Source organism: Cyprinus carpio, chromosome A19, assembly GCF_018340385.1.
Source record: "Cyprinus carpio isolate SPL01 chromosome A19, ASM1834038v1, whole genome shotgun sequence".
Taxonomy (NCBI): Eukaryota; Metazoa; Chordata; class Actinopteri; order Cypriniformes; family Cyprinidae; genus Cyprinus; species Cyprinus carpio.
In genome coordinates this window covers 4,507,836-4,534,465 of record NC_056590.1, presented here as the reverse complement: position 1 = coordinate 4,534,465, position 26,630 = coordinate 4,507,836, and the positions used below count along the sequence as shown (strand labels likewise).

Here is a 26,630-nt window from a genome sequence, read left to right as displayed (position 1 = left end):
TGTGTGTGTGTGTGTGTGTTCACTGTGTGTGTGTGTGTGTGTGTGTGTGTGTTCACTGTGTGTGTGTGTGTGTGTGTGTGTTCACTGTGTGTGTGTGTGTGTGTCTCCGGGTGTGTTCACGGTGTGTGTGTGTGTGTGTGTGTGTTCACGGTGTGTGTGTTCACGGTGTGTGTGTGTGTTCACGGTGTGTGTGTGTGTTCACGGTGTGTGTCTTCACAGTGTGTGTGTGTGTGTGTGTGTGTGTGTGTGTTCACGGTTTGTGTGTGTTTGTGTGTGTGTGTGTGTGTGTTCACGGTGTGTGTGTGTGTGTGTGTCTTCACAGTGTGTGTGTGTGTGTTCACGGTGTGTGTGTGTGTGTGTGTTCACTTTGTGTGTGTGTTTGTGTGTGTGTGTTCACGGTGTGTGTGTGTGTGTGTCTTCACTGTGTGTGTGTGTTCACGGTGTGTGTGTGTGTGTTCACGGTGTGAGTGTGTGTGTGTGTGTGTGTGTGTGTGTGTCTGTTCTCTCTCTCTGGTGAAAGTGCTTGTACAGTAGAGCTACACACGTCACCATCACCTCTGCATTGCTGAGGATTTTTCTGTCCTAATATTTGGGCTATTTTTGAAAGATGAAACACATAACTTAGCAAAAACAACTATTATTCTACGGAAATTCTTTTTGCATAAACCTTTCCAAATTCCCTCATGTTTTACGAGGAACTGTCATAACTTCTTATCATTCAGTTTAATGAAGAAAAAGAATGTCTTAATTCTCTATAATCTGATAGAGAATCTTAAACTGGCTGAAACCCCAGTGCTTGTTCCTCTCTTATCTTACGTTGTGATGCTCGTCTGTTGTCTGATTAAGAGATACAGTGTTTTATAGCAGGACAGTTCTGGTGTAAGTTTATATTGTTCAGTGAAGTTCTTGGAAAAAAAACAAATTACAAGCACCGGCACAAATAAATAAATAGAAGTAAGATACAGATGAAACACTGCTTTAGGTTTATAGGTGTTCAGGTATTTTGAATAATCAAATGTAAGATAACACTGCATAACCCTCAGTGTATAAATTAATTACAGATGAATGCTTGATAAAACTAAAAAGTGTATTCAGTCGAGCAGTGAGTGATTCTCTGTCTCCTGGTGGACAGCAGCGGGTGAGTTATGGATCCAGTGTAATGATGAACATCTGACTCCTCTCTCTACATTCACTTCCTGAACATAACGTTGAATGCTGTGTGTGTGTGTGTGTGTTCACAGTGTGTGTGTGTGTTGAACATTGTGTTTGATGCTTTTTTTTTTACACGGTGTATGTGAGTGTGTGTGTTCACGGTGTGTGTGCGCACCGTGTGTGTGTGTTAAATGCAGAGCACAGATTCTGAGTATGGGTCTGCACACTTGGCTGTATGTCACTTTGACTTTTTTAACACAGAAGTGTTTTCAAGGATACTAAGATGAGCTAAACTGAGTTCTTCTGCTGGAATGTTTAAATTGGCAAGACTTAAAATGCTACACTTTACTGATGGATTTATCAGTGGCCCGATCGAGCATGCTTCAGGCTGGCCCCGGGCCCCGGACCCTGGAAATATAATCCAAGAATGGCTAAGGCTTTATCATCAAACCAAATAAATAAATGAATACATAAAAAAGAAAGGAGGGGGTTGGGAAGAAAAGATAAATGGAACTCAAGTGAATATAAAGCAGATTTGTGTTCGGCTGGGTGGAGCTCATTTCATTCTCATCACTCTGCATCAAGAACTACAACCGAGCAGGTGCGGGGCCTGCTGACGTGCGTCGTGACGCGGCGGGTGGGCGGGGCTCTGACGTCAGCGCGTGATCTCGTTCCGCGGGCGGGAGTTCCGCGCGGCCTTTTCCTCGCGACAGCGGCTAACCGCGAGAACTGCTCGTCTTCGGTATTAGGCGTGGACGCGACTCTGAGTCTACACGACCGATCCACTCGTTCCTGTCTCCTGTCACCGCGCGTCAGGATGGAGCTGATCACAATCCTCGAGAAAACCGTGTCTCCAGGTAACGTTACGCGCGCCTCACACGCACCCTCCCGCTGTGATCGCGACCGAGCGGGCGGCTGGCGCAGCGAAGGCCCCGCGACGCGTCTCACATGTGTGAACAGCTGCACTGACACGCCGCGATGCGAGCCGCGGCTCTGATAATGCGATCCTGAGCGTTCGTGTGATGACAGAAAGCGCTCGGTCACGCGTCCGCTCACGCGCTCCGGCTGAGTGCGGCGTCGCGCGTGTTAGAGCCGCTGTAAACTCATTAGCACGTTAGCATGCTAGTCAGGAAGTGGCTAGGTGTTAGCATGGCTAGCACTCAGTCATCCTGTGCTATAAGCTGAGGAGAGTTTGAGAGTTTGCGGCTGATTGTAGCGTTCAGGAAGTCTTCGGCTCGCTGACACATGTGAGACGCGGGCGGCGCGTGAGCTCGCGGAGCCGCGCTTGGCGGGAGATGCAGCCGGGCCGGACACGCGAGTCGCGTGCTCTACTCAGAAGTGTTGATTCATGGCTGTGATTGATTTCAGATCGGAATGAGCTGGAGGCGGCGCAGAAGTTTCTGGAGCGGGCGGCCATCGAGAACCTGGTGATGACCCTCTCCTCTCCTCTCCTCTCCTCTCCTCTCCTCTCCTCTCATCCTCTCCTCTCATCCTCTCCTCTCCTCTCTTCTCATTTCCTCCTCTCCTCTCCTCTCCTCTCATTTCCTCTCCTCTCCTCTCATTTCCTCTCCTCTCCTCTCCTCTCCTCTCCTCTCATCCTCTCCTCTCCTCTCCTCTCCTCCTCCACGCTCTCCTCTCCTCTCCTCTGAGCTCCCTCATCTCCTCTCTCTCATCCGCTCCACCTCTTTTCTTTTCTTTTATTTTTATTTCTTCTCTCCTCTTGTCTCTCCTCTCATCTCTCCTCCTCTCCTCTTCTCGTCTCTTCTCCTCATCTCCTCTCCTCTCCTCTCCTCTCCTCTCTAGTTCGTGTAGGTGTGGTCCAGTACAGAGCCGCAGGATGCTGTGAGCTCCAGTACTGACCGCTCCACCTCCTGCATGCTGCACCTGTGTGTAGTTCTGTGGAGGTGACGTTAGAGAGTGACATCATCAGGTGTCTCCAGGTAATCATGGTTTAAACCCGCCGTCTGTCTTCCTTTCAGCCGACCTTCCTGGTGGAGCTGGCCAAGGTGTTGGCTAACCCCGGGAACACGCAGGTGGCTCGCGTCGCCGCTGGGCTGCAGGTCAAGAACTCGCTGACCTCCAAGGACCCGGACGTGAAGACGCAGCACCAGCAGAGATGGCTGGCCATCGACGGCAGCGCCCGCCGGGAGATCAAGAACTACGTGAGTGTTTCTGCATGCGTGCAAGCTCTGTTTGTGGCGTGGAGAATGTCCGGTTCATCTGACAGGTAACGCTAGCGGTGACCTCAGACCAGCGTCACGGTCACTGGTCAGAAATCAAAGGCTGGGGTTTTTAAGATCTCAACTTACAAGTTGATACTGTAAATCTGTTCTGAAACGAAATACTCAGGGCTTCAGCAGGTTTGAAAGTGTGCTTGACTTGGAGCCAGGTAATGAACACATTTAATCATGGGTATTACCCATCTCTAAATAGTGAAATATAACTACAAATATTTCAGTGTAATGTAACTGCTTATTAAACTGTGAACTAACGGATTAATTGCTCCTATCATAGAAATTCTGATCATAAACATGTGGGTGCACTGAATCCTCATGTTAGTGTAGAATCAACATAAACACACATACTCTGAGCAATCAAGGCCTGTATCACCAACACAGAGACATGTCACTTCTCTTCATTAATTGCTCAAATTATAGTCTTAAGCATTATATTTGAAAGCCATGTTTTTAACAGCTGATGTATATTAACATGGTCAGCCGCTGTGTACGCTGCAGTCTAGTCTTGACGTGAAGGGCTTTAAGTTACATCTTGCGCAGAAGATATTTTGGTGTTGAACCATTAAACTAAACTGAAATACAACTCTACACACACACTAAATATTCACAGAAGTCTCCGAGCAGTAGTAACGGTTGGAATAAAATAGCAGATCGATTGAATTGCATCAAAATACTCATTTACTAAACAGACTTCAGTCCTTCAGACCTGTTCACTTACTCGTTTACGTTTGAACAGTAAGAACACTGTGAGTTTACTCTGTGAGTGGCTTATCAACACAAACCCACTCTACCAAGCACACTTCTCTGTGCTCATCAAATAAAAACATAAAATTATAATCCACGGTTTTTATTGATCCTTATTAAAATTGTTTCTAAATGTCATTTCATATATATAAATACCTGTACCATTTCATGATCAAGTGCTGTATTTCACTGGAAGCTTATCTTTACTGTTGGTTATGTGAGGCAAAATTATTTGAAGGCTGCTGTTTAAATTTAAATTAATTTTTTTACGTTTGCCAAGTATGATAACCCAGACTCTGAATTGGTGCTCTGCATTGAACCCATCCAAGTACACACACACACACACACACACACACAGCAGTGAGTGGGGAACACACACACACACACACAGCAGTGAGTGGGGAACACACACACACACACACACACACACACACACAGCAGTGAGTGGGGAACACACACACACACACACACAGCAGCGAGTGGGGAACACACACACACACACACACAGCAGTGAGTGGGGAACACACACACACACACACACAGCAGCGAGTGGGGAACACACACACACACACACACACACACAGCAGTGAGTGGGGAACACACACACACACACACAGCAGTGAGTGGGGAAACACACACACACACACACACACACAGCAGCGAGTGGGGAACACACACACACACACACAGCAGTGGGCAGGTGTTTTGCTCCAGGGTTCAGTGGTTTGAGTGTAAATGTCATATTTCTTTACAGAGAGCTTATGATGTACTGCCTACGTTCTGTCTTAACAAAGGGTGCAGCTGAATGAAGTACAGACTTACCAGCTAGTAGTTACTAAGCCTTTAGTGTGGTTCCAGTTTAAGAACCTACAGAGGGCTGGTGCGACCGGATCTTGCTCTGCCCTGCTCTCACATCACGTTACTGTTCCTCAAGACAGTGTAAAGAAGCAGATGTCTGAAGATCCTCTCAGCTCTGTTCTCTGCAGAATGAAAGCCGTCTCTGTCACCGCTGTCTGGACTTCATCTGATTCTTATCATAGTGGTCATATTACGAGAACTCAGTTTGACCGATTCATTCGATCAGAAGTAATTCAGTTTAGTAAGATCATTTTGATCAAAGTAATTACAAGCAGATGACGACACTCTGTGATCAAATACAATCATCAGTTGAACTCGCTCCACAGCGCCACCCAGTGCATGCAGTTATTACTGACGGATAGTTTGCTGCTCAAAGGGATAGTTCACCCAAAAATGAAAATTAGATAAATCCTCTTTCAGACGAACACAATCACAGTTACAGTAAAGTTGTCCTGGCTCCTCCAAGCTGTATGATGGCAGTGAATGGTGGCCCTGTTTTTGAAGCTATAAATCTACTCCACACGGCTCCGGGGGTTAATACAGGCCTTCTGAAGCGTTAGTGTAAGAGAAATATAGATTATAAAACAATTATAAAGCGTAATCTCCAGCTTCCGGTCGCTCAAGTGTGTTCACGGGGCGCTCAAGCGTATCACGCAGGTGCAGCAGAACGCCCAACGTATCAATATATAAATACATATTTTCCTTGCCTTTATTAACTGTGCGTTCACACCGCCGGCGTCGAGAGCGTCAAAAATCGCTCTGGCCGCTTTGCTCACAACGCTGCAGAAAGATTCGTGAGCGCTCTGACGCTCTGACGTAGATCGAATGCTTATCGTGTATATAAAGCGGCCGCAAAGCAAACAAGCTTGTTGATCTTGTGCAGACTAACCACAATGAGGGTAACGTCATAAGTTAACCTCATTAAATATTGTTGTGGACGAAGTATTAAGATCCTTTACCTAATAATGTTTAAAGCACTAACAAGCTTGTTGATCTTGTGCAAAAGTCCTGCATTAAAAATGTTACTTAAGTAAATATAATCAAGTATAAACATTACTTAATGTGTGTATAAACATTTGGATTTTTTAAAAGTAAACTAGGACTACTGTAGCCTAGTATTATTTATTATATCATTAGATTATTATTATATCGTTACTGCACATCAGCAACTCACCAGAAACATGAACAATCTCAGACACTTTGGTCCTCAGACACTTTGAATTTTGATTTTTTTTATGTCCCTGTACGCAAACAGAGACACATCATAGATTACTGCAAACCTGCCACAGCAATAATCAACCTTTTATTTTGAGAACTAATGTGGTTGGAGCTGCATTCTCTGGAATCCTCTCAAGCTGTGGACTTCTACGTTCTGATTGGTTGCTGCCCAACCGCGTCATAGCTCATTAACATAAAGTTGCCCTGATTTCAACTCTCCTCGCCGCTGCTCGACGCCGGCTCACATTGAAAATGAGTGACTTCCGGCCACTTTGACGCTCTTGACGCCGGTGGTGTGAACGCACAGTAACTCCCCGGAGCTGTGTGGGGTAGCTTTATGATGGATGGATGCACTTTTATTTTTGGGCTTCAAAAACAAGGCCACCATTCACTGCCATTCTACAGCTTGGAAGAGCCAGGAAAATTTTACTGTAACTGTGTTCATCTGAAAGAGGATGCTCTGAGGGTCAGGAAATCGTGGGCTAATTTTCATTTTTGGGTGAACTATACCTTTAAGATTCATCATGGGTTTCCTGCATTTACTGCCAGCAAAGCAGCACATAGAAAAATTTGAATAGTGTTTTTATTTTTTAATAGTTAATTACAGATCAAGTATTCAACTATTTGTGCGCACACCTATCTCTAGCCGATGCAGTTGATTTGCTCCGAGTCTGTAGGGCTTTAAGATGATCTTGAAGGGTGTCCAGTAGGGCTGCTGATCTGTGGTGTCTGAGTCTGTTGTGTGCTCTCTCTCTCTCTGTGCAGGTGCTGCAGACTCTGGGCACAGAGACCTATCGGCCCAGCTCGGCCTCTCAGTGTGTGGCTGGCATCGCCTGCGCCGAGATCCCCGTCAACCAGTGGCCCGAGCTCATCCCTCAGCTGGTGGCCAACGTGACGGACCCCAGCAGCACAGAGCACATGAAGGAGTCCACGCTGGAGGCCATCGGCTACATCTGCCAGGACATCGTGAGTCCCGTCCAGCACAGACTCACTGCCCCGTGTTTCCTAGCATCTGTCTGATTGACCTTGTGAACGCTTTGACAGGACCCCGAGCACCTCCAGGACAACGCCAACCAGATCCTGACGGCCATCATCCAGGGCATGAGGAAGGAGGAGCCCAGCAACAACGTCAAGCTCGCCGCCACCAACGCGCTCCTCAACTCGCTGGAGTTCACCAAAGCCAACTTTGATAAAGAGGTACTGCTGTGTCCTCCCTCAGGGTCACAGGGCCTGTGCGGCTCAGCTGTGCCGCGTCCATCTCTCTCTGTTAAATCTCATGTCTCTGCAGACGGAGAGACACTTCATCATGCAGGTGGTGTGTGAGGCCACGCAGTGTCCGGACACCAGGGTGCGTCTCTTTCACACACACACACACACGTCTGTCAGATGCTGCTGATCTCTGCTGCAGCAGACTCTTACGAGTGTGTGGTTGTGTCCTGCTGTAGGTGAGAGTGGCTGCGTTACAGAACCTGGTGAAGATCATGTCCTTGTATTACCAGTACATGGAGACCTACATGGGCCCCGCGCTGTTTGCTGTAAGTTCTCAGACGGCAACAAAGACCTCTGTACAGTGTTCTTGACCACATGAAGGCCATGCAGACGCCTCTGATGAGCTCGATATGAGCGTCGCACAGAAGATCACTCCTTTAATCCATTTTGTGTTGGGCTGAAATATTAGCCCGGGGATTCATTATCCAGAGGTTTTAAAGGGATAGTTCACCCAAAAATGGAAATTATTATTTGCTTAATATTCAAAAGATGACATTTTAAAGATGGAAGTTAGTGTGGGCCAGCAGCTGTCTGGTTACCCACGCTCTTCAAAATATCCTCTCTTGTGTTTTCAACAGAAGAAACTCGTGATGTAAATGCAGTTTTCATTTTCGGGTGAACGTTCCCTTTAAACCGAAGCTGTCTTTAGCTCATGTAATGTATGGCGTCCTGTAGAAATGTCAGGGATGTGCTCTCATCTGCTGCTCTGTGTTCAGATCACAATAGAGGCCATGAAGAGTGACATCGATGAAGTGGCCTTGCAGGGAATCGAGTTCTGGTCCAACGTCTGCGACGAGGAGATGGATCTGGCCATTGAAGCCACTGAGGTGAAGCACGATGCCATCTCCAGTCTGCTGCTCCGCACGAGCTGTCCTTCCTGACCGCTGTTGATGTTGTCTGTCCTCAGGCCTCTGAACAGGGCCGTCCTCCAGAGCACACCAGCAAGTTTTACGCTAAAGGAGCTCTGCAGTACCTGGTGCCCATCCTGACACAGACGCTCACCAAACAGGTAAAGCTGGTCTCTCAGCGCTTGTGTTGGGCGGGTTCTGAAGCTCGTTTCCAGCCATACATCGTGTGTGTGTGTGTGTGTGTGCAGAAACTCCCCTCTGAGATGATGAGCTCACTGAATCACAAGCGCTTATCACGCTGAGGAGCAAGACCTAGATTCTCTCTCATTCACAAACCACAGAAACTAGTGGAGTTCTTCAGAGAGCGTGACTCTGCAGAAGTTATTAATGAGTGACAAATCAAAACTATGACAGCCTGCAGGCGTACACAGAGACCGCAGATCAAGTTGAAACTGGCCTTTAGGTGCAACAAGCAGCTCAGTGACAGTATTCTCAATATATCACATCCATGATATAGAGCTTCATTGCTAATAGAAAACGGCTTCTACATATGTGCAACTTTTTCACTATAACTTCTATTAAATCCATGAACTGACTTAAAGTGCCTCTCGAAGGCTACGTTCAGACAGGAAAAAGTTGATTGTTTTTGTTCATAAAAGCAAACAGCACAAACCACAGGGGATCTGCTCTTTAGGTTCTGATTTGGGCTGTATGTGATGCTAAGTCAGATTGGGACGGGACACTGTGTTTCTGCTTTCTGAAGACTAAATCTCTCATTAGTGTTGACCAGCAGCTCATCTTTGAACATGGTCAAGAATGAGCAGAGTCAGCTGTCTGACTGAAAGACTTGAGGAGTGTGTATGAAGTGAAGGTGTGCTGTGTGCAGGATGAGAACGACGACGATGACGACTGGAACCCGTGTAAGGCTGCGGGCGTGTGTCTGATGCTCCTGGCCACGTGCTGCGAGGACGACGTGGTGCCGCACGTGCTGCCCTTCATCAAAGAGCACATCAAGCACCCGGACTGGCGCTACCGCGACGCCTCCGTCATGGCCTTCGGCTCCATCCTGGAGGGCCCCGAGCTCAGCCAGCTCAAGCCGCTGGTCATCCAGGTAAGGGCCGGCGCTGGGCTCAGTGAGGGACATGACTGTGTGAGGTCTGTGTGTGACGTGTATGTGTGTCGCTGCAGGCCATGCCCACCCTCATCGAGCTGATGAAGGACCCCAGCGTGGTGGTGAGGGACACCACGGCCTGGACGCTGGGACGCATCTGTGATCTGCTGCCCGAGGCCGCCATCAATGAGGTGTATCTGGCCCCTCTCCTGCAGTGCCTGATCGAGGGCCTAGGGGCCGAACCCCGCGTGGCCTCCAACGTCTGCTGGGTATGACACCACCTTTCACAGCGCTCTGAGTCTGCTGTCACATCACAGGCGTGTCTGATAATGGCTTTGTTGGAGTAGATGCTAAGTGTTTTCTTCACTATTGGTACAGTGTACATGATTCATTGTTCTTGTGCTGTGTCCTCGCCTCGTACACGATCAGATGCTGGAGTTTCTAATGCAAGCCTGTAGTAGTAATGGCGTGCGAGCAGTGTGTTTGGTCTGACCCCTCGGACTCGGTCTAATGGGATCGATCAGTTGTGCTGTGATACGAGGCTCACAGATGCTGTTTGCAGGCTTTCTCCAGTTTGGCTGAAGCGGCGTACGAGGCCACGGACGCTGCTGACGATCAGGAAGAGCCCAGCACATACTGCCTGTCCTCCTCCTTCGAGCTCATAGTCCAGAAGCTGCTGGAGACCACAGACAGGTAAGCAGCCGCGCTGCAGGGTATCCCACAGGGTCACACACCCCATTAAACATTAAAACACCAGTCTGGAGCAGTTTACAGGTTCAAATTAGGAGCCTAGAGCTAAATTGAACAGAATATGAATGTTTGCTTTGGCTTGTACCTGGACTAGCGTCTCAGTCTCCATCACACTCACACTGCTGCTTTAGGAAGACAAACATTTAGAATATTATTGTAGTAAAACTGTTAGGAAGACAAACATTTAGATGATACTTCTTATTATTATTATTATTATCATTAGTGGAAATATTACCATTAAGACATTAGAATACTGTTGTAATACAGCTGCTCTGAAAAATGGAAATGAATAAAGTATATTTTGCTTTACTATAGGATAATTGCAATACTAACCCTCAGACTGTTATTTTGCTGGAGACCTGCTGTTTCAGTGAAAACTAGAACATGAGGTTTCAGGTGAAGTAAAGTAACTCATTGCAAATCTAGTGAAATGCTGAAATCATCTGTCCGTTGTGTGCGTGTTAAACTCTCAGCGCATGCAGAGACAGGTCTTCACCAGATCACGAGCTGATCGCTGCAGCAAATCACACACTCCGCTTTCAAACCGCGTAAAGAGACTAGATACTTCAGTTTTAGTTCAGTTGTCCAAGCAGATGCAGAAAACAACTGGAGAGACATTGGCAGGACAGAATGGCTGCGGTATCGGTACTTCCTGATCAAACACACCTGATTCAGCTCATTAGTGAAGACTGAGATCTGATAAGAGACGCGTCCGGGTTTCTCCAAGACCTGGGTTGGGAAACAATGGAGTTAGGCACACAACTAACAGTTTATAATGCGGGGCAAGTCAGACATCACATTGTACGTTTTCTTTTTAGCTCCATCGCAGCATGTCTAAGTACTTGATGCTAGTGTTGTCAGCGCAGGACTGAATACATTGTAATAGCATGTGGAACACTGGGTCAATTATGTTGTTACTTGGTGTTGGAATTGAGAGATTATAATCAAAATCTCTAGATTAGAAGGGAGCGGGCCACCAGTGTGAACAGGCATGACACCTGGACAGGTGAGTGTGCAGCTCGCAGTCACTTCTGTCTCCTCTTCACTGTTAGGCCGGACGGGCATCAGAATAACCTGCGGAGTGCAGCGTATGAGGCTCTGATGGAGATCGTGAAGAACAGCGCCAAGGACTGCTACCCCGCGGTGCAGAAGACCACGCTGGTCATCATGGAGCGACTGCAGCAGGTCCTGCAGATGGAGGTGAAGACACCAGGGCAGCCCTGTTCAGTAGCACTGGGTGATGACACGCCTGCTGTCTGAAATTATTACAATTCACAATTCTGAAAGCAGAGTTGTTGATTCATATGAAAAGTAACAAGCACAAAGATTATTGCAATTATCTAATAAGGTTTAGTGAAGTTATCCCTGTGTCAGCTGAAAATGGCATAGACTAAAAGATCCGTTCTTTGAATTCAAGAATCAGTATCAAAATGAGATTTGATTAAAATCAGGAAATCTGTGTTGATGACCCAGCCCTATCGTTCAGACTCTTTAAGAAGAAATGAGGCTTGTTTTGTTGGTTGTAATCGAGCACATCTGTCTGTCTCTTGTCCAGTCTCACATCCAGAGCACGTCAGACAGGATCCAGTTCAACGACCTGCAGTCCCTGCTGTGTGCCACCCTACAGGTCAGGCCCTCGCAGCTCTTCTGGCCCTGTGTGTGTGTGTGAGTGTGTGTTCTCATCTGTGTCCCCTCCTTCAGAACGTGCTGAGGAAGGTGCAGCACCAGGACGCGCTGCAGATCTCAGACGTGGTGATGGCGTCTCTGCTGCGCATGTTTCAGAGCACCGCCGGCTCGGGGGGCGTTCAGGAGGACGCTCTGATGGCCGTCAGCACTCTGGTGGAAGGTGAGGGGCTAGCCACGTACACTTGGTATGAAGCTGCTTTAAAACACATACCACGCAGAAGACGTAACAGAACTCATGTCTGAAATCAACATGCAGTGTGTCTGAAGTTCAGTTATTACTCTGTAACACACCAAAGCTGGTCTTATTATCAACATTGTCAGTGGCACTACAGTATCTTTAAAAGATAGGATTCATGTCCTAAAGTAACCCTCTCCCATTTCCTGTTCCTCTTAAGAAGCCTATAAAATGTGTACGTTTTATGGCTATGACTTCATGATGAAATCCTTTTTATATTATATTATTATGCATTATTCTTTTTTATTATTGTATTAGTAATCTATTATCATCAAACAAGAAATGTGTGTGTGTGTGTGGATAGAGGGAGAGAAGAGAGAAACACTGCTGAAAGTGTTTATATGTGATCTGAAGTGGAAATGTTTTAGGATCAGATCACCACCTACTTGCTGCCCTCTCACCTTAACATGCTTGTGTTATAATGCTGCGTTCACACCAAACACGAATAGAGCGTCAAATTCGCATCTACCACGTCTAGTTTGCCGCTTGAACATTTTGAATCCATTCGCGCATCTAGAGCGAAATAGACGCGTCTACCACGTCTAGTTTGCTGCTTGAACATTTTGAATGCATTCGAGAAATCCACTTCTTGTGGGGGGGGGCAAGTGCTAGGCGGTTATCTGTTTGCATGATGGCTGATGTTGATCGAGCATTCGAGGCTTTTCCACTTTTTCCTGCACACGTCCTCTGAATAAACACATTATCTTGTCAGCGAAAAGTAGCTGTATATTAGGGGGAAAATAGTTGTAAAAAAAAGTGTACATAACTCAAAAGTTAAATGTGTATTTACAACACACTCTTCCAAGCGAGGTCCTTTTTATTCCTGTCTCTACAGAAATATGAACTTGTGTCATATAGCTCCGGGTGACTGCTCACTGACAACATCAGTCGTTCCTCCATGCTGAATGAGTGACTCCTGAGCAGGCTCCTGATTGGTTAACGCGGCGCGAATTTACGCCAAAGTCAAAATTTTTCAACTCGGGCGTCAGACGTGAATTCGCGTCTAACATGTAAATGCACAAAAAGCACCATTCGCGCCAGACGCTCAATTCACGTCATCCACGCAAACGAGGTGAATTCGCGTCTACCGCGCCGCGCTAAACGCCTCATTTGCGCTGTGAGACCCCCAGACGCGCGTAAACCAGGGGTGTGATTCTTCCGGAAATCTGGCTTTTCTGACCTGAAAATGATGCTCTCGTAAATCATGCAAAAAAAAAGGGGTGGGGGGGGGTCTGGGTGGCGGCGGTTGCGATGGGTTGGGTATTGGTAAACATAATGACCGCTCACCGCTGTCAGTGTTTTTTGTGCCTCTGATTCATGCCGTCACTCCGCAAGTAGTCCAATCATTTGTCACGATTGAAGTTCAAAGTGTAGGCGCACCGTTATGAATGCGCGCACACCCAAGCATCTACTCACGTGAACCGCTTCAGTTGACTGACGAAGACAGTGAACACGGATGATTCAGGTGATCAAATCCAATATATTGTCTTTCATTTTTATATGCAGGTCTAATATGATTTAGCAAATATATTGGTATTTTTTGTCGTGATTCGATTAAGTTGATTTGTGAAGATTGTGGGCTAACTTAGCAAAGTAACGCATATGGTTGGTTATTGCTTAGCTTCTAGGCTCGAAATTGCCAACATCTTTGTCGCATATGCTCCTGAAATTTAATCTGTGCGACCTAAAAATATATTTGGGAGTAACGTTTATATGTGCGGAGCATATGAGCATTTCTGTCCACTAATGACACGTCCGATTTGCGAACTCATGACTCCTTTGAACCGATTCACTTTGATGAATGCTTAAAACTGATCTGGGTCGAGTTTCCCGATAACCATGTATCTTAGCTCTGAGAGCGCTCTCTACGTGCAAGCTTACAAACGCTCGCCGCAATTCCACGCGCTTTTCCCAAAACATTTACTTGACATGAACGCGTTCTACGTGCTACTTAAGAGTCGCTGTCCATTCGCGAAATTCGTGCTGAAATATAACCTATGGAATCGTATTCTGAACGTTTAACCTAATAGTCGTCATCTGTTGTGGATTAGCAATCATAGAAGTCTATAATAAAGCACATACCTACAGGCGGAGGCTCTGACCAAATGGCTGAACAAAAACACAAGAAAAGATACCTTTCAAAAATATAGAGGGAAATAAAGATGTTATTTTTAATAGATGTAAAGGACACCATAGAAATAAGGAAAAACAAAACATCTGGGAGGACAGGAAATGCCCAATAAATGGCTAGTTTTCGTGCTCGTCAGCAGCAAGTCATGGACAGATTTTTTGGAATTCATCCCTATTTTGCCCAGTCTTTGAATCATATTTCCCACATTACTCCTTTTATGATTTTTTTTTGTTCAATCATTTAATTTAGATGTGTATTTCTATTTTCTTCCCTTTTTAATTATTTAATTTATAAATTCATTTAAACAAAAAACAAGTACAATAAAGTACAATCAAAACCTTATATTATACTCACGTTGCAGATAAAAGTGTAATCTGCCAGTTGTCCTGCAGGTGACCTCATAAATCATAAATTGCACTTAACCAACTAATACTAGTACTTACCTTTTCTTTTCTTGTCTATCATATTCTTAAAAAAAAACTCTGGCTACGTGTTCTGTACTAGACTAACTGAGACTTGTCATAGCACTTGTATACCGTTGTTGTTCTCTCGTTGATTTCATTGTTTCTACAGTTCTCATTTGTAAGTCGCTTTGGATAAAAGCGTCTGCTAAATGATTAAATGTAAATGTAAATAAATCATAAATCGCCGCGTCATGGTAAGTGCACCGTATAGTTTCCTGCTTTCTTGTCCTTTGCCAATCACACCTATGGTAAACACATCTTTACATTGACTTAACATTGAAATCGTTCGCGCCAGACGCTCTATTCGCGTTTGGTGTGAACGCAGCATAAGGAAGTGCTTCCTAAAACTATAGATTGAAGTATATCTTCCTTGTACCAACACAATAGATCCGTTCAGGACTACAATAACAGTCACATGAATTCAAAATCAAGCATCGTTCATGTCTGGACAGTATTTTGTACAGCTGAGGATGTCTACTGAGTGAATTAAATCTCTTCCCTCTCCAGTTTTGGGCAGTGACTTCTTGAAATACATGGAAGCCTTCAAGCCCTTCCTGGTTATCGGACTGAAGAATTACGCGGAGTATCAGGTAATGCTGGGGTTAAGCTGGCGTTTGTTGATGATTGTTCCTCCTGCTGCTCTGAGCTCAGGCAGCTCAGGATTTTACATCATCAGAGAGAATCAGAGTCTGCTTCACCCGGTGTGTGCCGACCCGACGGTCACCAGTGGCCACGCTGGACATTGTGGGACTCTACAGCTCATAAACTTATCTAAAAAGAAGACATGTGCTTCCTCTGAGAGGCTAGTGACACTTTTGCTTGTTTGTGGACTAATTGCACAACCCAAACAATCTGTATGTCTACATTATATATTTAGACATGAATTATTGTAATGTGTAATTGTCCAGTAATGAGTTCTGGTGTGGTAGGGTGTATTCAGCTGAGGATTGTGTGTGTGCAGGTGTGTCTGGCTGCGGTGGGGCTGGTGTGTGATCTGTGTCGAGCGCTGATGGCCAACATCCTGCCTCACTGTGATGAAATCATGCAGCTGCTGCTGGAGAACCTGGGCGTAAGTGATGACCTCATCGTCTGGTGTGCGTGCGCTGCTGTGTTTACAAGCTGTCCTGGCCTGTAGTAACGCTCAGCCTACTCAGTGGAGATTTTACTGTGAGGGTTGAGTGGGCTTAAAGGAAGAGGTATATATGGTATAGAAAAGAATCAGCCTTTTTAAAATGATCACTTTTTGCTCTGCAGCCTGAAATGAAGACGGACACAGTTTTTGTTTTATCAGCTGTTATTTATTCAGAGCAACTTATAGCAACTTATAACACTTATAACAAATATATAAATGATAAAACATGTCAGAAAAAAAATAAATAAAAAAACAGAATCAATGACACACAAAGCCATGTGACAGGAGACGGAGAGCTACAGCAACTCTGAAGCAGCTGCAGGAGTTTGACCAGGAGCAGTCAGTGTGTGCATGTGAAAACATCACAGATTCCTCTTGAATGGAAAAAAGCCGCTCCTCAAGAAAGACCACATGCAGTCAGACGGAGCAGAAGCCCAGTCCAGCTCTGCATCATTCCTGCAGGAAAGCGGAGGAGGTGATGTCCTGTTACTGGGGTGTTTCTCTGCTGCAGCGGCTGGAGCACTGGTCAGGACAGAAGGACACATGGATTCTTGTTGAATATCTGCTGCTCTGCCAGAAAGCTGTTTACCTTCCAACATGAGCACACAGCAGAACTGAAGATGAATGTCCCTGCATGGCCTCGTCAGAGCCCAGACTTAAACCCCACTGAAAATCTGCACCATACGCTAAAACAGTCCCTAAGAGTCCGGTCCACCGGTGGACCTACAGTCCAGCAGAAGTGCTCGTCCAGTGCAGTGTGACCGCTAGGGTTCTGCTCAGTCCAGTGACGGGGGATCACTGCTTAGTCTTTTGTGTGTACCATGTTTGAATGACATGATACTGCTAGCTTCCTGTTTGTGATTGCTCACATGACACACAAGAGGAATACAACATGCAACGTGTACACCTACTAAAATCTAATATAATGCAGGGACAGAACAGCCCTAGAAACGACACAGTCATACAATGTGAGCGGTGTGCATACTGTAGAAAAACAAAATGAAGTAAACTCAAATTTACCAAAAGACTATAAATAAACTGAAACTGTTGTGCATTGCTTTCAACATAAAATAATCTAGAAATGATCCTTAACTTCAACATATCATGGAATTTTTTAAATTTACCTTTCATGTAGTGTGTAACATAGATCTAAGTGAACAAAAACATCCTGCAAAGTTTGAAATATGACAGTGCACCGTATATAAAGTTACTGTCTTTCAAAAGTAAGAGTCGACTCCTAGTCATTTTTATGAATCGTTAGAAGACCGAAGCTTTTTCTCTGACTAGATGACGTCAACTTGTCAAGTTATTTGAATACGATAAGCCCACTAATTGCGCTCCAAGACGCCAGTGAAAACTAGAAAACATCATGGCGACGAGACGCTGTGTTCTGAAGTGCGACTCAAAAGCAAAATTTTTTCATCTGCCCAAGGATGAGCATTTGAAGACTAAGTGGCTACAATTAATATATACAGCTGTACCACAGAAGTATAGTCCGAGCCTTGTGCTTTGTTCACGCCATTTTGAAGACGATTGCTTTACCAACTTATATGCAATCAAACTTGGATTCGCGAGCCGGCTGATATTGAAGGAAGGTTCAGTTCCAAGTGTATTTGCATCAGCGTCCTCCTCCGTATCACAACCTGTAAGCGTTATTAATAATTGATGCTTTTACATTTTATGTAGCATGCTTAATAATTGTTTGGTTTGTTGTGTAAGCACCGTTTAGCTTAGGTCTTCAATGACAACTGTATTGAGATATGTGAATTGTTTGTCGTTGTGTTGTCTGATCAGTATTTTTAAAGTTGCAAATTGTTTCTGTGTAGTTGTAGCCCCAGTTAATAACTATTACTATGTTAATTTTTTTATATATGCTTTCTATCTTTTCAAAGTACATATAATGTGTTTCCAGGTAAAGCACAATATTACTGTCTTACTGAAGTAGTTCTAAAAATTCGCAGGGAACCTAAGAATATGTCGATTATTGTAGACTGACGTTGTTCTAATTACTTTGTTTAATAATAAAGAATGTAGTGTAGCACACAGACTTTATAATAATTGTGAAACTGCTGTTTATTGTGCTGCACTGGCAGTTACAGGGTTAATGCGGGAGAGATGAGTGATTTCGGCAGGTGCTCCTGTGAGCGTCTTTTGTCTGTCGTTCTTCAAACATTACAGTAGACATATTTTGGTTTTACAAACTGTATTGTTTAATCAGTTAGTCACGTTAGCACTCGGCTAACGTATCCACCTAGTGTTCACAGTTTAGCAGCTAAACTTTAGCTGTGGGCACGATTCGCTTGCATAAGTGTTTTTGCATTTTATGTCATTATAAGAACAGATTGATTATATTACTGTTTTATGTAAAGGTGCTTTGTCAATGGTAGCGGTAGCGCTGGCTAACTGGCTCAAGGACTCATCTTTGTGCCAATCACAACAGGTTTGGCCAGCTGACCAATCAGAGCAGCAGAGTAGGCTTGAGGAAGGGAGGGGCTTGCTCCGAACTTGCTTGGAACGAATCGTTTCCTAATCATTGGCAAATGACTCTAATTTTTTATGTTTTTTATTTTATTATTATGTTGTTTTCTGATCTTAGATGCATTTAAACCTGGTGTAGGGCACTCCAACACAATATTAGGACACTTTAAAATACCATATGACCTGCTCTTTAACTATTTTAATACTTAAGTCAGAGTTAGAGGCGTTAAACAGGGTCAGATTGCACTGTTTTCAGGGGTTAAAAGAACGGGGCAATACAACAAATATAAATAAGAATAGTGCATTTACAATGAACACTTGGAACTTAACACAATAAATAGGTTTGCTCTTTTAATTGCGTTTGTGTATAGTATTGTGTACTGTGGCATAATATCACCCCTAATTAGGAGGTCAAAAAATTTTAATGTATGCACAGATTTTTAATTTACAGAATCAACAGTTTCATGCAATAAAAACAAATAAGGGCAGTTATTATTGTTGTTTAGGTTGTTTATTTTTCTGTAGTTGATCCGTTTTCTCCCACTGTAGACTGAATGCAGATCTCTTTCATTTTATTAAATTTTTTTTTGAATGCATTTCTTTGCAGAACGAGAATGTGCACCGCTCTGTGAAACCTCAGATCCTGTCTGTGTTTGGGGATATTGCTCTTGCCATTGGTGGTGAATTCAAGAAGTACCTGGACATTGTGCTGGACACTCTGCAGCAGGCCTCGCAGGCACAGGTGGACAAGGTAAGCAGCACACTGCCCGACCTTCCCCAGACAGCACCTGTCACAAACTATCAGTGTACAGTAGATCAAGCCAACCCAGTCTTTCTGACTGCACCTGTAGAGACATGTTTTCACTGTTCAACAGGGAGCCAGTGCAGTGTTGAAAGAACCGGGCTAATACGGTCATACTTCCTGGTTCTAGTAAGAGTTTATTAAGCGTGCAGAACAACCACCCAATGAAGCATTACAATAGTCTAACCTCTAGGTGTTTTACGTAGAATTAGGTTCCTGCATTTGACATTGAGAGCTTTATTTATTTATTTTTAAACTGCTGAAAGTTAATCCGGACTGACTGCTGTCTTCCAGACAGACTATGATATGGTGGACTATCTGAACGAGCTGCGAGAGGGCTGTCTGGAAGCGTACACTGGGATCATCCAGGGCTTGAAAGGAGACCAGGAGAACGTGCACCGTAAGTTCAGCTGGACCTCGATCTCATAACTGTGATCTGAAGATGGACTCCTGTTAAATCTGTGTGTTTCCCTTGTGCAGCCGACGTAATGCTGGTACAGCCTCGTGTTGAGTTTATCTTGTCTTTCATTCACCACATTGCTGAGGATGAAGACCGATCGGATGGAGTTGTTGCCAATGCTGTGGGCCTCATAGGGTAAGAACATCTCTCTTAATGAACACTTTCCTCTGGAGGTCGACTGACCTCACCGCCCGCACTAGCCGATACAGATTAATCAACCGGTACTGAACGAAAACTAAAATAGTGCTTTACTTTTAAAAACTATTGCTATTTACGATTAATGCGGCGTGGCATGGAGTCGATCAGTCTGTGGCACTGCTCAGGTGTTATGAGAGCCCAGGTTGCTCTGATAGTGGCCTCCAGCTCTTCTGCATTCTTGGGTCTGGCATATCGCATGTTCCTCCTCACAATACCACATAGATTTTCTGTGGGGTTAAGGTCAGGCGAGTTTGCTGGCCAATTAAGAACAGGGATACCATGGTCCTTAAACCAGGTACTGGAAGCTTTGGCACTGTGTGCAGGTGCCAAGTCCTTTTGGAAAATGAAATCTGCATCTCCATAAAGTTGGTCAGCAGCAGGAAGCATGAAGTGCTCTAAAACCTCCTGGTATACGGCTGTGTTGACCTTGGACCTCAGAAAACACAGTGGACCAACACCAGCAGATGACATGGCACCCCAAACCATCACTGACTGTGGAAACTTTACACTGGACCTCAAGCAACGTGGATTGTGTGCCTCTCCTCTCTTCCTCCAGGCTCTGGGACCCTGATTTCCAAAGGAAATGCAAAATTTACTTTCATCAGCGAACATAACTTTGGACCACTCAGCAGCAGTCCAGTCCTTTTTGGAGCGAGACGCTTCTGACGCTGTCTGTTGTTCAAGAGTGGCTTGACACAAGGAATGCGACAGCTGAAACCCATGTCTTTGCATATTTCTGTGTGTAGTGGTTCTTGAAGCACTGACTCCAGCTGTAGTCCACTCTTTGTGAATCTCCCCCACATTTTTGAATGGGTTTTGTTTCACAATCCTCTCCAGGGTGCGGTTATCCCTATTGCTTGTACACTTTTTTCTACCTCATCTTTTCCTTCCCTTCGCCTCTCTATTTATGTGCTTGGACACAGAGCTCTGTGAACAGCCAGCCTCTTTTGCAATGACCTTTTGTGTCTTGCCCTCCTTGTGCAAGGTGTCAATGGTCGTCTTTTGGACAACTGTCAATTCAGCAGTCTTCCCCATGATTGTGTTGCCTACAGAACTAGACTGAGAGACCATTTTAAGGCCTTTGCAGGTGTTTTGAGTTAATTAACTGATTAGAGTGTGGCACCAGGTGTCTTCAATATTGAACCTTTTCACAGTATTCAAATTTTCTGAGATACTGAATTTGGGATTTTCCTTAGTTGTCAGGTATAATATTAAAAGTTAAAAGAAATAAACATTTGAAATATATCAGTCTGTGTGTAATGAATGAATATAATATACAAGTTTCACTTTTTGAATGGAATTAGTGAAATAAATTAGTTTTTTGATGTTATTTTTTTTATGTTATTATAATTTTTTTTTCAGTTTTTGTTTTTCAGAGAACATCAGATGTTTTTGCGTGAACATTCTGAAAAATGTCTTTGTACAGTGACCGAGAACAAGAGCTTTCAAACATGAGTAGCCTTACGTCTTTTCAGTGCCTCCACCGGAGTTTAACCTGTTGGGCCATTATGGTTCAAAGATGAACCTGGTGACCAGAGAGCTAGTCGCAGCGGTTGACACTGAATTCCTGTGTTTCCTGCTGTCGTGATGACACAAGTCATTGGGTTCAGAAGGACATGAGTGACTACACTGCACTTCTCATTTGTAGCTTCATGCTTTTTTAAACGGCAGCTTGTTCATTGCTCTGGCACAATTATGTAGACACTTTTTCTTTTCTTCCTCCCCCCAAAGTGACCTGTGTACAACCTTTGGCAAAGATGTGATGAAGCTGGTGGAGGTTCGACCTCAGATCAATGAACTGCTGTCTGAAGGCCGGAGATCCAAGACCAGCAAGACCAAGACCTTAGCCACATGGGCCACGAAGGAGCTCCGCAAGCTGAAGAGCCAGGCTTGGTATGTGACTACTCTTATATCTCACCACACAGAGGGCATGTCTTACCCCAGAACATTCCTGTTCTGCACAGAAATCCTTGCGGCCTGTCCACACTGGGCTTCTGCATGTCATGTGACTGCTCCGATAACGTAATGAAAACACAGTTTGTGACTCTGGCGGCAGGTGGAGCTCATAGCAAGCAGAATATGCTGTTTGCATATTAGAGTTCAGGTATTTTAAATTGTTGCTATTTATTTTTGTTTAATTTTTTATTTGTCTGGGCTTGTGACCCAAAGCATGACTCTTATTAGTGGTGTGACAGAAGAAAAATCACTGTTTAATATACCATACCAATATACCGATACCAATTATTTGCATGTTTATGTGCCTGATAACCGATATGCAGAACCGATATTTATAAGTGTTGAAAGTTAGTCTTTCATGTTAAATTTAATCTTTATATTACAACAATGAAAAATATTTTCTTTATAAAAAGCATCAACAGCAGCAACACTAATATTAACAATAAGCAAAATAAAGAATGTCTAATGTTTTCAAATTGAGAAAATAAAGGACAGGAGTCATGTCAACTTCATTTTAAACTAACGTTTTAGTAGGTTTATAAGCGGTTTAATCGCTACAGAGTTAAGAATAATTCACTGGATAATGTTAATTCACTGAACAATATTCTCTGGAATGTTGGAATATAACAAACAAAACATTGTATTTTATTGCATTTCTCAACTGGAATGTTATATCAGAATTATTAATAATGTTTTGTCCTTCAGCGCTTTTTTTCCAACATGCGCTCATTCATGGCTGTATTATTTAACTCATGCAAAGTTACGTCTTTATTGGGAAAGGATCTTGACGGATTATCTGCGTGACTCCAACTTCAGGAGACTAAAGATGAGCATAGACAACAGAGGGTGAGTTTATTTAAGAGATTTTGTTTTAAATTTGGGGTTTTTATTTGCTGCATATTAATTTAGGCAAAGTTACGTCTTTGTTGGGACAGGACTTGATGGATTATTTAACATGACTCCATGAGTTGGTCTCTATTTCTTAGTGCCAAGCTGCATAAACTACATATCAGGCTTTGTGTAATGCAGCGGTTCTCAATTCCAGACTCACGTGCCCCAGCTCTGCATATTTTGCAGGTCTCTCTTTAACACACCTGATTCAGATAACTAGTTCTTTAGACGTGAGCTCTGTGCATGAACTGTGTTCCCTTTGACATGCTCCCTACTCCCTGAGCAGGGGAAATCTGTTGAAGTTCACTTCACTTCGGAACATGCATTCACGGATTGGCGCTGCGCAACATCTTCACACACAGACAAGTGTGACATCATATACCTCTGTAAATTAATATGATTTATATTCCCTGGTATTTTATTAAATTTGATTTGAATATACGTTCACTTCGGCATCATGGCGGAATATCCTGTGATGTCCACTTCGCAGGGCACTTACGTTCGAATAGAACAAAAGTCTGAAGTGATAAGAGAAACGTACAAAATGTGCAGAGCGGGGGGCGTGAGGACTGGAATTGAGATCCGCAGATGTAATGCATCTAAATTGTGCAGAACTGGCTGTTATATAAAATAAAGCTTTCTAACTACAGCAAATCAAGTACCTGCACGTTATCTCGTCTCCCCTCAGACCCACTGCAATGGCAATCCTGCGCGCAATTCTCATTTATCTGTGAATCCAATATTACAAAACCGATATCCGATTATGATAAAATGCTTAAATATCGGGGAAAATATCAGTAAATCGATATATCGGTCGATCTCTAGTCTTAAGTCTTAAATTGTACAAGAAAGTCTTAGTTATGATATGTGGACGGAAAGACCAGAATTGCGATATGGCTGAATATGACGATTAAACTTCAAAAGGCTATGATTTCATTGAATAAACACAAGTGCTGCATGTTCAGAGTCTGGTGCTGCTGCTACTGCTTTGTGTTCTGCTGTTTCCACGGAAACAGTTCTGTTGTGACCACGGTTCTATTTGTACCAAAAGCTCCACCTGCTGGCAGAGAATGAACGAGTATTTTCAAGAACACTGCTGTTTTGTTCAGAGTTCAGACCAATATGAAAATCGACCCATGTTTTACCCTGCAAACACACAGAGCTTTAAATGTGAACTGGTGGATCAACAAGAAGACAATGCATTACAGAAATCTAAACACTATAGGGGTGTGCGATATGTATGGTCTGCAATAATATAGTAATTGTTTTGACGATGTGCGATATTGAGTACATCATGAAAAACAAACACACAACACCTACAGAGTGCACGCACACATTACATGAAGTCTAGTAGTTTAGACTAGTGTGCATGCGCATTTAGAGTGCGTTTTCACTGCATTAATCAGTCTATTAAGATGCATTTAGAATTATCACACAATTCAAGATATAGGGCAGAACATGTATATATTTATACCATTTCACACAGTTAATATCACATGAAGAGTGCCGTTTTATCTCCAAAAGTCAGCATGATTACAAATGTGATATTGATTTTATGACATTTTAATAAGTTAATATTAAGAGACTTAAATTTTTAGACATATTTCCTGTTTTTGCTCTTTCTCCAACAAAAATCATTTCAAACACAGCTGTCTCTGGTGTTTCGTTCCTGAATGATTCACTCGTTTAAATGATTCGGTTCAATCTCAATGATTCACTTGTGACTTGCTGGCGGTTTTAATTTCACATTTAAGGTACCTTTTCTTTTTCTTTTTTATACATTATGCATTTGTAAGTGCAGGTTAAAGTATTTAATGTCCCTCAGAGCTGCATTAATCAGTGTGTAAATGCATCTAAATGCCACTTCAGATGCAGCTTCTGTGTTTCCTCTGCATTGCAAAGATGGATTTAGTTGATACTGATTTCATTTGCTTGGTAACAACCTAAATACAAGAATTTGACTCAAAAGATGGTGCACACTTCTAGAAAAAATGTCTTAAAGGTAATGGCTATAAAACTTGTTGGAAAAGATTAAGCTCTATCACTGCTGTGAACTGAGCACACAGAAGAATATCAAACACTTCAGGAGTCAGCTGTCCATGGTAGTCCTTAAGATATCAGCACAATAACACACTCAACAAAATATCATCTAATTATCGTTACCAATAAAATCCCAGAACATTATTGAGAGATTTGTCGTTATCGCACACCCCTAATTTGTTAATATAATAATTTATTGATAAAAATTGTTTAAATCATAATTGATACTTTTGACTCATCAGTTTTCTTTAAAATGGTTTAATGGCTGAAATGTAAAGTTTATCATTTTATAAAATGTTTTGTTTTTGTGAAAACTTGTATCCGAAAATTTTTATAGTAATTTTACAGTTTATTATGGTACTATAGACATTGCCCTATACCCCGCTCATATGATATTAATTTTATTTGTGCAGGTCTTAAGTCTTAAGTTTGAGCTTAAAAATCCTGCAGAAACCCTGTTTTAACCGAGGTGTTCTGAACAGTCACAAGAACTGCTGTTCATTAACAGTAAAGTGTTGCCTGAACATTTGTCCTGGTGTGAACAGGCCTTTATTGCTCCTGAAATGAGTTATTTCATAGAGAAAAGTGAAGCCCATTAGTTTTCGGGTGGAACATGTCCTTTGTGACGTTCATCTAACATTTCACCATCATTTAAGGTCCTCAAACACCTTAGTCTGCCACAAAATGTGTCCTTTTACCCTGCCTTGTTTTCTTTTGGTTTGTTTTCAGATTACCGGCCGTGGAAATTCTACCAAGAATAATGGAAATCAAACCCACTGAGGTTTCTTCTGTCTTTTACACATAGACGTCAAAGCAGAAGTGACGTGTGCGCTGAGATGAGTGTCTGAGAATGAGTGAGAACGAGTGAGAGAGAGACATCACACCACATTCAGAGTTCAATTCCAGCAGCTGCAGCAGCAGAAAACCTCAGTGGCCCGCGACCTTCACCCTCTTCCCCATGTGTCTCTGACCCCCAATAAAACTATTCCTGAAGACCCACATTCTCTCTTTGGAAAAGCTAGTGCATCATATTAGTACACGTTTGCCAGCCTGTCTGCATTTAGCTCAAGCAAGGACCGTTGTGCATCTGCAGAATTCATCTTTGGGCTCGTGTAAGACTGCAGATGTTCCCTATTTCACAATCCATTGTCAGAAGATACAAACCCAGAAGGAAGTGATGCTGCTGGAGTTTCTAATGGCGTGACTGGAGTGTGAGTGTGTGAATGAACGGAGGGGGTCGCTGTCTCCACACCCCCTCTTACTATTTCAACCAATAATAAATAAACATGATAAATATCTTGTTTGCAGATTCAGTGAGATGCACTTATGTAAACATAGGAGAGCGGCTAGTGGTCAGGGATGGGCAGCACTCGGGCGATCCAGCGGCGAGCGTTCATCCTGCTTCCTCAAAGTCAATTGCTGCGCTATATTTTTTTTCCCCCTCTTTTAAAAAAAAAAAAAAAGAATTAAAAATAAATGGTTGTTATTAGTATGCTAGTATGGCTGGGGCTTTCTCCTGCCCTGGAGAGGGGAAGACCGTTGCCTCTCGAGGGGGAAAGTTCTAGCAGAGCGATCCATGTTCTAGGGTGCAGGAATTAGACACTTCCACTTCCTCCTTTATTCTGCTTCATTTGTTTTGCAGGAAAATGAGTGCCAAATCCATGCGGATACCAATGGACTTGAGCTTAATGTGTGTGAACACGTAGAAGATGCGAAATAAACATGTCAACGATGTCACAATCTGATTTGCATTGATGTGCTTTGGTTGGTGTTTTTTTTTTTTTCTTTTTTTTTTTTTCTTGCGGCACTTAATTGGAGTCATTCACCAAACTTTAAAAAAGAGAATGGACCGAAAACAGACATTTGTATGAGGTTATATTTTTCCATTGATATGAAAATAAAATAAAATTGAACCTTTCCGGTTGTACTTCTGATAAATTTCCTTTGTAATGCAAACTTCACCAGATCAA

General features: G+C 43.4%; 1 protein-coding gene and 1 non-coding gene across 2 annotated transcripts; both read left to right on the top strand.

Annotated features, from left to right (window-relative positions):
* Nucleotides 1-1,843: 1,843 nt before the first annotated feature.
* On the top strand, nucleotides 1,844-26,577 carry LOC109088658 (importin subunit beta-1-like). The gene is made up of 22 exons (XM_042776113.1): nucleotides 1,844-2,009; nucleotides 2,521-2,579; nucleotides 3,132-3,314; nucleotides 6,975-7,175; nucleotides 7,254-7,406; nucleotides 7,498-7,557; nucleotides 7,655-7,744; nucleotides 8,195-8,305; nucleotides 8,386-8,487; nucleotides 9,213-9,437; nucleotides 9,515-9,706; nucleotides 10,000-10,130; nucleotides 11,240-11,387; nucleotides 11,743-11,814; nucleotides 11,889-12,033; nucleotides 15,211-15,293; nucleotides 15,665-15,772; nucleotides 18,921-19,064; nucleotides 19,410-19,515; nucleotides 19,596-19,710; nucleotides 21,505-21,666; nucleotides 25,390-26,577. Coding segments are annotated over exons 1-22 (2,631 nt in total). The 5' UTR covers nucleotides 1,844-1,969; the 3' UTR covers nucleotides 25,391-26,577.
* Nucleotides 15,322-15,463, top strand: LOC122148891. Its single transcript, XR_006162700.1, has one exon. It is a non-coding gene; the product is annotated as a small nucleolar RNA SNORA79 (small nucleolar RNA).
* Nucleotides 26,578-26,630: the final 53 nt, after the last annotated feature.